Consider the following 13137-nt stretch of genomic DNA (forward strand, 5'->3'; position numbering starts at 1 on the left):
CCCTATAATGGAGTACATCCGTAATCAGGGGAACGAGATCTGTAACTCTGTAACGTCTCAACTAAATCTGTGACGCGAAGGCTTTGCATTCTCCTTGTGTAAATTGTCACTTTTCATGACTGCAATAGGATCCTCGTATTCACGGCATTGAATATTGGCTGTAAGTCGTGAAACATCGTAGCTCTCCGTAAATACGGGAATCCTGCTACTATGCGTCGTGTGACGTAGCAGCTGAAAAGGCGTGGTCACGCGGCGAGTACGGGACCGTCAGAGGTGGGGGTAGGCGGCGCTAGCTGGAGACCCCTCTTGCCTCTGTGCCCCCCGGGGATCTTCTTGTCAGCTCTCAGCAATATACTGGACCACCTATTTCCATTGCAGCTTACACCCCCTGGTCTCCCTCCGCTCGAAAAAAACTGTATAGAAGATCTGCGCTACGAGCGTTATGTCGTCCGTAGAGTCCTCACCCTAAGGTAGTATTTCTAAAAGTGTCGTTCCCAGTGACCGGTTAAAGTGATCGCGAAAGTGTGTGTGCGTGCGGTGTTTCATCGGGTTGTTCGAATTCGATCTATTCCTCATATTCCTCAGACTCCCTATATTCGTTCCTTTAACCCTAAATTGGTGTTTCAATCGTGTACGTCTGAGCCCAGAGGGTGCTCGGTACCGAGAGAACACTAATTCCCTTCGATCGAAATCTCCTGCCACGAATCGAGCAAACCCACGCGTTCGGACGAGTTGCACACACCCACATAGTGACACTTCGACCACTGGGAACCGCCACTACCACGGCGTCGTGTGTTATTTCTACGCGGTGTTCACGACGGACGACGTCCGTCTCGGTTCGCATTTATTCCCCTCTTCGCCTTTTCAACAACAGACACCGGCATCGGGTCCCTGATCAGACGTGGACGTTACACGACGTTGCACGACGTTCACGAATGTCGTAAGAGGGAGTATAATAATAATAATTTGAGGCAGGGAAACGGACCAGCCTCCCGCCCGAACCAGCGTCACGACGGGAGGCCCCAACTCCGAGAACCGTTCCACGACCGGTGGAACACCGCGAAATGCCTCCCGTTTCGTCTCCGCAATAAATCTTGCGGCAGATTCACTGATCCCCCGCGTGACCGGACACGGGGTCCGAACTGAACATAATTAAAACGTCTAGCGTAAAGCCCGGTGTCCTCGTCGACTCCGGCGACATTGTCCAAGTCCATGGTATCACCGAAGGTGTTACCGGTACCCTAGGCCGGTCGGCGCGGAACTCAACGACACCATCCCCGTCTCCTTCCAGGTTTTCCCCGACGTTCTCCCTTCTAACATCGACGGCATTCTTGGTGCCCCCTTTTTCCATGAAAATGGAGAGATCTCTTTTACGAAAAGAGAGATCTCCAAAGATCACCTCAGCGTACCGTTTTCGAACACGCGCGAATACGCAATTGAAGCCCGTACCGCCGCCTGCATCGCCGTTAACGTAACCGGACCGACCGTCGGTTACATCCGCCGTGTAGAAATTAAACCGGGCGTATTTGTAGGTGACTGTCTCGTCACCAATTCGAACGGAAGGGCATGCCTACGGTGTTTTAACACATCGGCCGAGGCAGGATCCTTCCGCCTACCCACATTGGAGGTAGAAGAGATCGAAGATCCTCCGTTATATATAGAATCCGCTTCGGATTATTTTATTTCTAACTCAAATTCAAAGTCCGAATCCGTTTCGGATCATTCTACTCCTAATTCAAATCCCAAATCCGAAACTGTTTCGAATTATCTCGCTACATCTCGTACGACTCAACCGTACGAGTCGATCAAAAACGATCACTTCGCGCCGATTCCAGAGATAGAAACAAAAGGACTTCATTTCTCCCCGCAGGATATCACTCTGCGTATGAAAGAACTCTGCGAAACAATTCCACTGAACCACCTCAACTCGGACGAGGTGTCACATGTCAAAACCTTATTATACGAACACCATGATCGCTACGATACTTGAAAAACTGCCTCCTAGAAGTTAGCCCCCCACTTGTTAAATTAAACAATTTCAACAGTTGTGCTGAGTTGTGCTAAGTTTGTGCTACATTGTGCTCGAATATTACAGCTATAATATCAAAAATAAGACTACAAATTGAAAAAAACGATTTTTTGAGTAGCCCCCACTTTTCATTTTTTCAATTTTCTCAATTGTGCTAAGTTGTCCTAGGTTGTGCTAAGATTGTGCCAAAGTATTACTTCATAATAATAATAAATAAAGAAGTTATGATGAATAAACGTTTTGAACACCTAATGAACGTTTAAGTTAGTAACAATTATCCAAACAGCACATAATCATATATCTGAGTTGTGCTAGCCTAGCACAAGTCAGCACAACTTCCGTTCTCTCCAGCACCACGATTTAAAGGACACTTTACTCTTGTCCGCGGCCCTTAGCGCTTCGAGAATATGTCATTAATTGGCCTTTCCGGTCATCCCAGAAACATGACATTGCATATCTGAGTTGTGCTAGCCTAGCACAAGTCAGCACAACTTCTGACTTCTCCAGCACAACGACATGAAGGGCACTTTACTCTTGTCTAAATAAATGGTATGTACAAGATGATAATGACAATGGCGAAGTAAATGAGATTAGACGGGACAATGTGTACGTTTGAAGACGACTAAGGTACGTGACACGAAATTACAAGTGTTTAGCCCACAGTAATAACGAATGTACATGTGTAATCTGTCGATCGAGAAAGCCAGTCGAGGGAGTCGCAGGCGAGTTACGGAGGACTTTTGATACATATGTACTTACTAGTGTGGATCATCGGTTTCGGAAAGTATTAAAAGTGGGAATTTTTAACTTGTACGAAGGAGACGAGCACCGAGCGTTCGTTAGGACGAACAGTGTGTTGTGTATAGGGAAACTCGGAGACTGTTTCGGATTCAAAATACCCGGGCGCGTATGCTGCTTGGTACGAGTCGGCCAATAACGACGCGCTGCCAAGTCACGCATGCGTCGCTCAACTGTTACCTAATCGTGACGGCGAGCGATCGATCATCAAATCGACACATCTGAGAAATAAAAACAAAGTCGACAGGGGCACCTTTCCATTCGAGAACATTCTTCGAACTCAAATCGATCGCCGTCACAACGTCTTTTTTCTCAACGGTCCGTCGACAGATTACTTCGTGGTCAATTGTAGTCCATTTCGTTCGCGCGTGCATTTTCACGTCAACAATTCGGATTCGGCCACATTTCTGGCACCCATTCACTCCGGTCCTTTTTCAAGGATAGAACGGCTATCCTTAGGTTGATCCAGTCGAGCTAAACTTGAATCAGCCCGGCGACAATTCGCCAACGAAACAGAGACAAAATTGAAATTTTGGCCTTTTATGTGTGTGTGTTATACAACATATTTTAATATTGTTCGCGGATCGGATGGGAATTAGGAAATCGGCGTGGGTGACTTCGAGTAGAACGAAACTTGTATGAACAAACACTTTACTTCACTAAACAATAACGCTGGGTACATGTGTGGGATGCACGTAACGCGAACAGGGCTTTGAACCACTAGTGAGAAACGCGGCGTGGTTAGCAAAGGCGCGGTAGCGGCGACAGAGTGAGCGAGTCCGATGTGTGTTTATCGCGCGGTGTCAACAGACTCCGCTGATTTTCGGTGCTACGAACCGGTGCGAAATCAGCTGTGGTCGTTGGTGCCTTGGGCTAGCACAAGTGGGGGGAGCCTAGACGTCGTGACGTCAATCGCGAGTCCCGATCCCGGCAAGCGGATAGATCGAGTGACGGTTTGCCGGAACATTACTCCCCCCCTTGCCGAGACGCAGTTTCGGCAATGAGGCTAGGCGGTGTTATTATTTCATGGCGCCGAGGGTGTAGTTTCGACCGGCAGTCTACACAGCTTGACTATCGGCCGTTTTTGTGTTGTAGTCGCGGTTCGTACAGTGCACACACGTGTAATGTCGTCCTTTCCGGGGTGGAGTTCGGTCACACGCGCGAGTGGCCATTTGGCCGGTGGTGTCCGCTCGTCTCGCACGAGGACAAGGTCTCCTACGCGGAACGGTGGAGACGTCGTTAGCCACTTGGATGCCGAGTGAAATTGCTGAATGTACTCTCACGACCAGCGCGACCAAAAGTGATCCAGGATCTGTCGCAATAGTTGCCATGCGGGAGTCGGGATAGAGTGTTTCCGTGGGCCAAGCTGGAGAGCCCTCTCGCAGGCAGGCCGGCCCTCGCCACCAAATGGAATCGAGTAGTGTTCGCGGAGGAACACCGCGGGAAGCTAAATCCGCAGGGTTGCAAGTCCCTGGAACGTGGTGCCAATAGGCGTGCGGTGTGAACTGATGAATCTCAGCGACGCGGTTTCGTACGAAATCCTTCCATTTGGAGGGAGGGCTGCGAATCCACGCGAGCGCTACGGCCGAATCTGTCCACAAATGCGCGGGTATGCGCTCGAGTCCTAACGCGGTGCGGATGTGGGCTACTTGTTTCGCGAGGAGAAGTGCGGCCGACAATTCCAGTCGCGGGACGGTCATCGGTTTGATGGGAGCGACTCGGGACTTCGCGGAGAGCGAGGTTACGCGGAACGACTCGTCATCATCTCGGACGCGGATATATATTGCGATGCCCATCGCGCGCGTGGATGCGTCGGAGAATCCGTGGATTTCGACTCCGCGGTCGGAGTCGAGTTGTCCGACCCATCTATCTAACGTGAGCTCCCGAATCTCCGCCAAGTCCGTGCAGAATCGCTCCCATCTTTGCGTGAACTCAGGCGGAAGCTCATCGTCCCAACTCGTTTTCTGCATCCATAATTCCTGCATAAGCAGCTTTCCCTGTGCGGTGACGGGCGCGAGCCATCCTAATGGGTCGAAGAGCTGCGAAATTGTCGACAGTACTTCTCGCTTCGACCTGTGGACGTGTGCTGGTGCCTGGAAGGAAAACACGAACGCGTCGGATTCGGTTTTCCACGCGAGGCCGAGCGCGCGATGCGGTGCATCAATGGTCAGCGTGCGCTCGTTCGCCGATTCGGGACTTCGTTGGTCCGCGGGGATTAACTCACTACAGTTTGCTACCCATTTTTTCAGCGTAAATCCCCCTGCTCTCAGGATACTTTGCAACTGACGGATTTTCTCGTGAGCTGTTCGCAGATCGTTTGCTCCCGATAGTACGTCATCGACGTATGTCTCGCGTAGTAAAATGTCCCTCGCGCGCGGAAAATCGTTGCCCTCGTCGCTGACCAATTGACGCATGCATCTTAACGCGAGAAACGGGGCGCAGGCGAGGCCGTAAGTGACGGTAGTGAGCGCGTATTCCTGAACCGGTACCGACGACTCGCGGCGCCACAGGATTCGTTGGAAGCGTTGATCATCTTCATGTACGCGAATTTGCCGGTACATTTTCTCCACGTCGGCGGAGAACGCGAACCGAAATCTGCGCCACCGTAAGATGACGTCAGATAAATCCACTTGTAACTTTGGACATAATAATGTTCTTTTTCCAAATGGGTTATAGAAATACATGTGGGTGCTGGTTTTATATTATTATTAAATTGTTTTACTCACGTAAGTATATAATAGCATGAATATACATACATACATATAACGTAATGTAACATAAGTAATGCAAATGTTCGTGCATGTAGTATATATATATATGTAACGTATTATTCAATGCTATCATTGAACCCCGGCACGACGAGCTATTCCAGCACTGAGGGATACCGTCCCGACCTACCGATTCCCCGAGAAATCGGCCCCGTTACAAGCTTCTTCAAAAAATTGTCTTTAGTCGTCTACTTCTTCTCAGCTGCCTTGAAACTATAAGAAATAGTAATATCAAAATGTTTGTGAAACTTACATGAAATATAATAAATTTTAATATTGTAACGGAAGCGGTCTTGCTCGACCAAAGGATGAATGATGGAAGTTTGGAATGAAAGGAAAAGCGAGATTGAATCGATGAAGTGTGAAATTAATGATGGATTGAACGAAAGGGTGAATGTAACGTGTGGATTTGAATCGGATAAGTGAAGGAAATTGAAAGGTGAAATATTCGGATTTTACAATAACTTAACTGTATTTCTGCACTTGTATAATTACAAAATTGTCGGTGAAAATGATGTACGAAAGAACAGCAAGATGAAGATGAAATAAAATGAGAACTTTAAATCGCGTGTTGATTATTGTGAACAGCTGATCGTTTGACTGACAAAGAACGCGATCGGCTGTTTCTCTCTCTTTTATTGGCTCGATCCTTCTGGAATATTCGTCACACGTCATGTTTCCGGGTGAGCATTCGCGAGCATTCCAGAAGGATCGAGAATGGGCTTTGACCAATTACGTGGTCGATGGCGTGCCCACGCAATTTCCGGGTGCCGCGGATTGGTCGATCACGCGGCGGGATAGCGTCGCTCACTTGGCGGGATCGCGGCGGCGGTTGGCGGGAGCGTGCAGTGTCGCGAACATGGCGCTCGCACGCGCCAATCTCAAACATGCCGCCCGTCTCGACTAGTCGAATTTTTGCGAGTGGAGTAGAACAAGTGATCGTTACACAAGTGAAAGTGCTACAAGATGCAAGAAGAAGTACCAAAAGGACTAAAAGTCCTTTTATATAGCCTTCAAATGAGGTTAATGAAATGAATTAACAGTGAGTGAGAAACAAGAACCTTGTGAATGAACGCGAGTGACGTCATAGAAGGCTTCATCACTGTGTCGCGCCTGCGTGAGTGAATGAATCGCGTACTACGCAGTTGTACGTGGCAGAAACACGCGGTGAGTGAATCGATGCGTTCATCGATCGTTTGCGTTGATCGGCAAGACGATGAGCTTGTGGACTGGCCTCGTGTACTTGGAAGTGGAAGTGATCATCGTCACGACTCGAACTCTTCCATCTGTTCCTGGATGAACTTCTTTAACTCGTGCGAGGGGCCATCGTGAAGGAGGTGTCTGCTCTCCGACGATGAGGCAAAGGCAGCCAGGCGTGACGTCATCCTGCACCTTGCGCCATTTGGATGGAGAGGTGAGTCCCTGGGGGTATTCTCGTTTCCATCTCCCCCAAACTTGATCCCCCATTTTGGTTACGAGCTGCCATCGGGAGAGACGACTGATCTCCTCATCAAGCAGTGACGGTTCTGGGATCGCCTGTAATGCCGAACCTATGAGAAAATTGCCTGGGGTTAGTGCAGCCAAATCAGTCGGGTCATCGGAGAGTGCAGCGAGTGGCTTTGAGTTGAGGCAGGCCTCCACTTGCGTCAACAACGTTGTCATCTCCTCGAAGGTGAGTCTAGCTTCTCCGATCGTCCTCCGTAGATGATATTTAGTTGATTTGACCGCAGCTTCCCACAGGCCGCCAAAATGAGGTGCGGCTGGCGGATTGAAATGCCACTCTGTCTTCAGGTTGCTCATCTTCCTCCGGATACTGTGGTTCTCCTGGCTACTGGCATTGAACAGGCGACGCACCTCACGATCGGCTCCCTGGAAATTCGTACCACAGTCGCTATACAGGTGGTCACACGTACCGAGTCGTGAAATGAATCTGCGGAATGCCGCTAAGGAGGCCTCGGAAACGACTTCCAGATGCACCGCCTTGGTCACCATACAGATAAACACCGAGAAGGAGCCCTTGTAAGCTTCGTGGCCTCGACCCGACGTTGTTCGCAGCCAGATAGGACCGGCATAGTCCATCCCGGTGGATAGAAAGGGGCGAGCTGGTGTGACCCTGTGCTCTGGCAGCGCTCCCATCAGCTGGCATGCTGGCTCCGCCCGCCATCGCGCGCATGTTACACATTTGTGGATGGTCCCTTTGACAATGGCGCGTCCCCTGGGAATCCAGAAGCTTTGTCCAATGGCTCCGTGAGGGGACTGGACTCACCCGTGCATGGTGTGTGTGAAATCAACAAATAATAAGGTGAGGCGGGACTGAGGAGGAAGGATAACAGGGTGAGCTTCATCTGGGTTGAGTGGTGCCTTGCCCAGTCGGCCCCCTACTCTCAGCAGGTTATGTTTGTCCAGGGACGGAGTCAGCGGTGCGAGGCTGCTTCGGAGTGGGATGCTTTGGTGCAGTGACAGCATCCTCACTTCCTCGCTGTAGGCCATCCTCTGGACTAATCGGATCCAACTCTCTCTGCGTCGTTGATTTCTGCTGTCGTTAGGACTGGTGGCTGGGCGCTATGTGGAGGCATAGTGGCGGAGACACAATCTGATGACGAGTCTCGGCATCTCCTGAGCCATCGACGACACCAAGCTGTGACCCTTAGCAGTCTGGTGTAAGAGGAGAAGCGCAGCAAAATGTCGTTTTCTTCTTCCTCCTTTCCAACCCCAGTGGCGACAGCAACGATTGGTCCCTTTTGTTCCGACAAGTGCTTCTGGTCGACCGGTCCTGGTGCGGCAAGATCAACGTCACGTTGCAGAAACTGAGGGCCCCGCCACCACATGATCCACTGTAGCAGCTGCGAAGGGGAAATTCCACGCGAAGCACAGTCAGCAGGGTTCTCAACTACTACTACGTGACGCCAGTGTGCTTTGGGGACCCTTCTTTGGATGTCGGCCACCCTGTTGGCCACGTATGTCCTCCACCTGGACGAATGACCCCGTATCCATCCCAATGCCACAGTGGAATCAGATCAGAGGTGAGTTGCGGTGTCGGTCATGTTAAGTGTTGTGGTAATGTGCTGCGTTAATCGTGCAAGAAGGTGTGCAGCGCATAGCTCCAAGCGGGGCAGTGACACCTGTTGCAGCGGTGCCACTTTGCTCTTTGCTGCGATGAGTGACAGTGTCCATCGTTGATTTGTGGTTCTCGTCCTCAGGTACAGGATTGCTCCGTAGGCTCGCTCTGAGGCATCGGCGAACCCGTGGAGCTCCCTCTGTTCGGGATGCGAGTTCTGAAACAGAGGTCGAGGTACCTTTACCTTTTCCAACTGCTTCAATTCGGAATAGAATGTGTTCCATTCACTGGCCATAGTCGCCGGAAGAGGGTCGTCCCAACCAAGTCCCAGCAGCCATGTCGTCTGAATGCAGATTTTGGACCGCACGACAACTGGAGTCAGCGATCCCAAGGGGTCGAACAACTGTGCCGCTTTAGAGACCAAGCCCCTCTTGGTCATTGGTTGAGCGTCAGCGTCGTTTATTAGGAAGCGGAATGTGTCGTCGACTGGTGACCATTGAAGACCGAGTGCCGAATGTGTCGTGTCCGTCCATACTTTTGTCGTTCCTTGGGCAGCGTGGTGCTTTGAGGGCTGGGTTGCTGAGTCCTGGCACAACTGGGGAATGACATTGTGCAGCTCAGTAACATTGGATGCCCACTTCTGTAACGGGAAGCCGCCCGCCTTGCACAGCTGAAGAAGTTGGCTTGCTGTTTCCTTCAAGGCTGGGATGGACTCAGCTCCCGTTAGGATGTCGTCCACGTATGAGTCGTTCTGGAGTGCTCGTGCGCCGATTGGAAAACGGCTGTCCTCATCCTCTGCCAGCTGGCGCAACGTTCTGACTGCTAGATAAGGGGCACACGACAAACCGTAAGTAATTGTATTCAAGCGATACTCACTCACTTGTTGAGATTTATTGCTTCTCCACAGAATCCTCTGGAAGTCGCGATCGTCAGAATGCATCAGGATCTGACGGTACATCTTTGTTACATCGGCCGTCACCACGAATCGGTGCGTGCGCCACCGCAGCAGGACGTCGGCGAGGAGCGGCAGAAGATTGGGTCCGACGTGGAGGCAGTCGTTCAAGGACTGCTGGGATGGCTCGGACCAGGAACCGTTAAACACTACCCTTAACTTCGTCGTGGTACTGCTGGGCTTCAAGACCCCGTGATGGGGGAGGTAATGAGCAGGTTGCTCGTCCGTCAGCTCGCTTGACAGGGACGTGTGACCTAGCTCCCTGTATTCTTCGATAAAGCTGCAATACAGCTTTGAAGCTTTCATCCCTTTTGCAGCGTTGTTCCATTCTCCTCAAGGAATGCCAAGATGCCGTCCTTGACCCTGAGGTGATGGGTATATCTAAATGTAAATGAAAGTTAACTAAAATATAATATAGTTTAGTATTGAAATACATTTTTTTTACTCAAACTTTTTTTTTTGTTTACTGAAACTCAACTCTTACCTTTACACTTTTATACGCTTGCTTTTTAATTCATTTTTATGTACAAACAGGCTACTGGATTTACAGTAGTTTCTTCTTTAACGGCTCTACATTTTTTCAGTATGTCGTTAAATAGAATCCATCTATCACCATATATAGCATAAGCGGTGTTGTATTTGATAGAGGAACTGTGGTGGTTAAATATAAAAAACACTTCACAAACACGAGGATCCGTTAAAGACAAGAAAATATTAAATTATGGACGTACAGAAAATGAAAACGGTCGCACTTATACGGTGTCCGTTAAATACAATACTCGCGTGTCGTGTATACTGTTAAACTAAAAAACTCGACACACCGCCAAATCTAAACTCTGTGTCCGACAAATCTCAGTACTTGAATCCTCCCTCTGCTCCGGGGTCAGCTCTATTTAAAGAAAAATCAACTAGGCGGAGGTATCCGTTAATGAGGGAAAAATCATCCCTATTCGCTAGACGACTTGAGGGAGGAGGGTCTTCCTGATACGTGGAGGAGGAAGTCACTCCCTCAAGTCGTTCTAGTGGATTTCCAAAAAAATATTTGTACTATGACCTCGGAGCAGCGCGTTCATAATATCCCAAGTGGGCCTCTTAATTTATGACCCCACGACCTGGCGCAGGCCAAGGGTAATGTCCATTGCTTGGGTATCCTACACATGGGCTAGGACCCACTGTTTCCGTTCGGGGCCTTCGCGTACTCGGATTAAGGACCCTCGGTATCATTTTATGGTCCCTTTTCCCGAAGTCATTTGGAACGGTGCAAAAAAGGGAAAAAGGCCTCTTCGTAAAATAAATACGTTAAAAGTCGAGGGGGCATCTGTGCCGCTTGTAAACGAACGCGCATTTCTTACAAGCGGTGTAATGGCCAACTGATGCTGCTCTGGTTCCACCGCTGTAATGTATAATTCCAACCAATTGTAAAATTTCTTGAAAATGTTTTTAGTTCTACTTCTACATTTCTATAATATCTCCAATGCATTCAACAAGTAAACGAGAATTATAATTTATTGTAACGATTAGGTCTCCTCCACATTGTTTGCATGTTTTGAAATTGTTAATAATATATTTTTGAATTGCCTGCGCAATAGCACGGTATCCATGCGATTCAATTGTTGTAAAATCAAGGTTTGCAAATGTTAAATGTTTAGTTGTGGCTGTCTTGCAATTATTGCATTCCTTCTGTAATGTACAACTTGACTCATTCTTAAAAAGGTATTCGCACAACTTGCACACATTTGAAACTGCATCTTTTGTTGTAACATTGAACTTATTTTTATTCACAAAATATCCAATTTTTCTTAATATTGTTGCTCTTTGTCGATAAATTGACTTAATTGCACATTTATTTATGAAATTTTTAACGAATATAAATATGTCTGATGTAGCATTGAGTAAACTGTCAGAGAATACTAGGTGCATGCATGCAGCAGCATATAATTGGGTAACGCTATCAAATCCGCACGTGTTTAAAACAACGAGTCTATCTTTCCCATCTTTAAAAGATTCACAAATATTTCCATTATGTAATATTGCGATGTGAATTTTTTTTCTTTTGCAAACTCGTGCAAAATCGGGTCGGGGTTGGAGGTAAGGCGTTTTGTATGTTGTTTTTTCGTTTTTATTTCGCCAATTGTGTTCGTTGCTTAAATCAAAATAATCATTTGCTGATGTTTCGCTAGTCAAATTCGTATCGCAATCGTAGCTTACATTTTCGCCAGTGTCTTTGTTCAGTGTCGAAATTTTATGTGTTTGTGCAGTTTCGAAAGGTGTTACGTTCGAAATTTTGTTTATATTTGTCTCTGGGTTTTCGATCAAATCTATTTCTCTTTTTGTAGTCTCGTTTTCTATTTTATTTTCAATATTTTTAAATACAGATTCGGATGCAGGTATTTGTTGCGCTGCTGTTAATTTTGCACGACCAGAAAATGATTGCAGATGTAGAGTTACGAACTTATCGATGCGCATCGGACGCGAAACATTTTTTAAGAGGCGCGAGATGGCACGAGAGGAGGCACGAGAGTGGAGACGCGAAACCGTGAGAGCGTACGCGCAAGCGTTGCGAGCCAGGATGTGGGCCTGTATGTGTACCCCGGTGGCGGCGATGACCTCGATGAGGGCAGTGTCTAGAAGCATCGGATGGTGCAGCGATGTCTTTGGGCGAAGCTGGACTGGCTGGGCAGTCCTGATGTGCGGCTGCGGATGATGACTGGTCACTTGTACGTCCTGACTCCATGGACGTTGATGCGGAGTGGAAGCTTGGCTCATCGTTCGAGTCGCAGGAGCGGGTTGAAAGCTCCTTGAGTAGGTTGCGCAGCGTGGCATCAGTGTCGCTGACCAGTGTCCGACACTCTTCACGCGGATCCCGGACGAAATATTCGTGTGTTCTTTGATCGGCGGTACATAGCCTGAGGAGCTGGTTATGGTTCGCACGGAATTTGTCCCAGTTGCGGGAGAGTGCATCTAACCGTGCCTGGATGTAGAACTCCGTGAGGTTGACCATTCCCTTTGTCCTCGTGGTGGCGACAGCTTTGCCGATGTTAGTGTACAGTTCGAACTGTATCGTGAAGAGCGTGTTGTCTGTTGTCATTTTAAATGTAACGGTTGAGGGAACGAGCGGTAGGTCACACGAGCTGCGAGCGCGACACAAACAAACACGCGAGCGGGCGCCAACGGTCACTGCGGCGTCTGAATGTTGTAGGCGATTTGCCGTTTAATCGCACACGCGGGTATAACTGAGGTTGCACAAAAGTCTTCACCCACGAGTGATCTCTGATGTTGAATCCCACCGTTGAGAGCCGCCGATCCATCCGGCTCGAAGGACCAAAATGTTCGTGGATCGGATGTAGGAATTCGGGAGATCGTCGTGGGTGAACGTTGAAGCAACTGTGGTCGTAACAAAAACACTTTAATGTAATGAACTATCACAAATGTACATTATCGAGGATGTCGCAATGAATGTGATGGCCCACGATTGAGTAGAACGCGAGGTGGGACCATTAACGCGATGCGACTAGACGTGTGTCGTATAGAC

General features: G+C 48.7%; 3 protein-coding genes across 3 annotated transcripts; all 3 read right to left on the reverse strand.

Moving 5' to 3' along the window:
* Positions 1-3885: 3885 nt before the first annotated feature.
* Positions 3886-5511, reverse strand: LOC143219717 (uncharacterized). Its single transcript, XM_076445592.1, has one exon. It carries the CDS (start codon positions 5509-5511, stop codon positions 3886-3888), a length of 1626 nt encoding a protein of 541 aa, XP_076301707.1.
* Positions 5512-6780: 1269 nt separating this feature from the next.
* Positions 6781-8085, reverse strand: LOC143219718 (uncharacterized). The gene is made up of 2 exons (XM_076445593.1): positions 7862-8085; positions 6781-7810 (listed from the first exon to the last, which is right to left on the reverse strand). Exons 1-2 carry the CDS (start codon positions 8083-8085, stop codon positions 6781-6783), a joined length of 1254 nt encoding a protein of 417 aa, XP_076301708.1.
* Positions 8086-8612: 527 nt separating this feature from the next.
* LOC143219719 (uncharacterized) lies at positions 8613-9911 on the reverse strand. The gene has a single exon (XM_076445595.1). The coding sequence runs from the start codon at positions 9909-9911 to the stop codon at positions 8613-8615; it is 1299 nt and encodes a 432-aa protein (XP_076301710.1).
* Positions 9912-13137: the final 3226 nt, after the last annotated feature.

This window comes from Lasioglossum baleicum, unplaced genomic scaffold (genome assembly GCF_051020765.1).
Source record: "Lasioglossum baleicum unplaced genomic scaffold, iyLasBale1 scaffold0065, whole genome shotgun sequence".
NCBI classification, from domain to species: Eukaryota; Metazoa; Arthropoda; class Insecta; order Hymenoptera; family Halictidae; genus Lasioglossum; species Lasioglossum baleicum.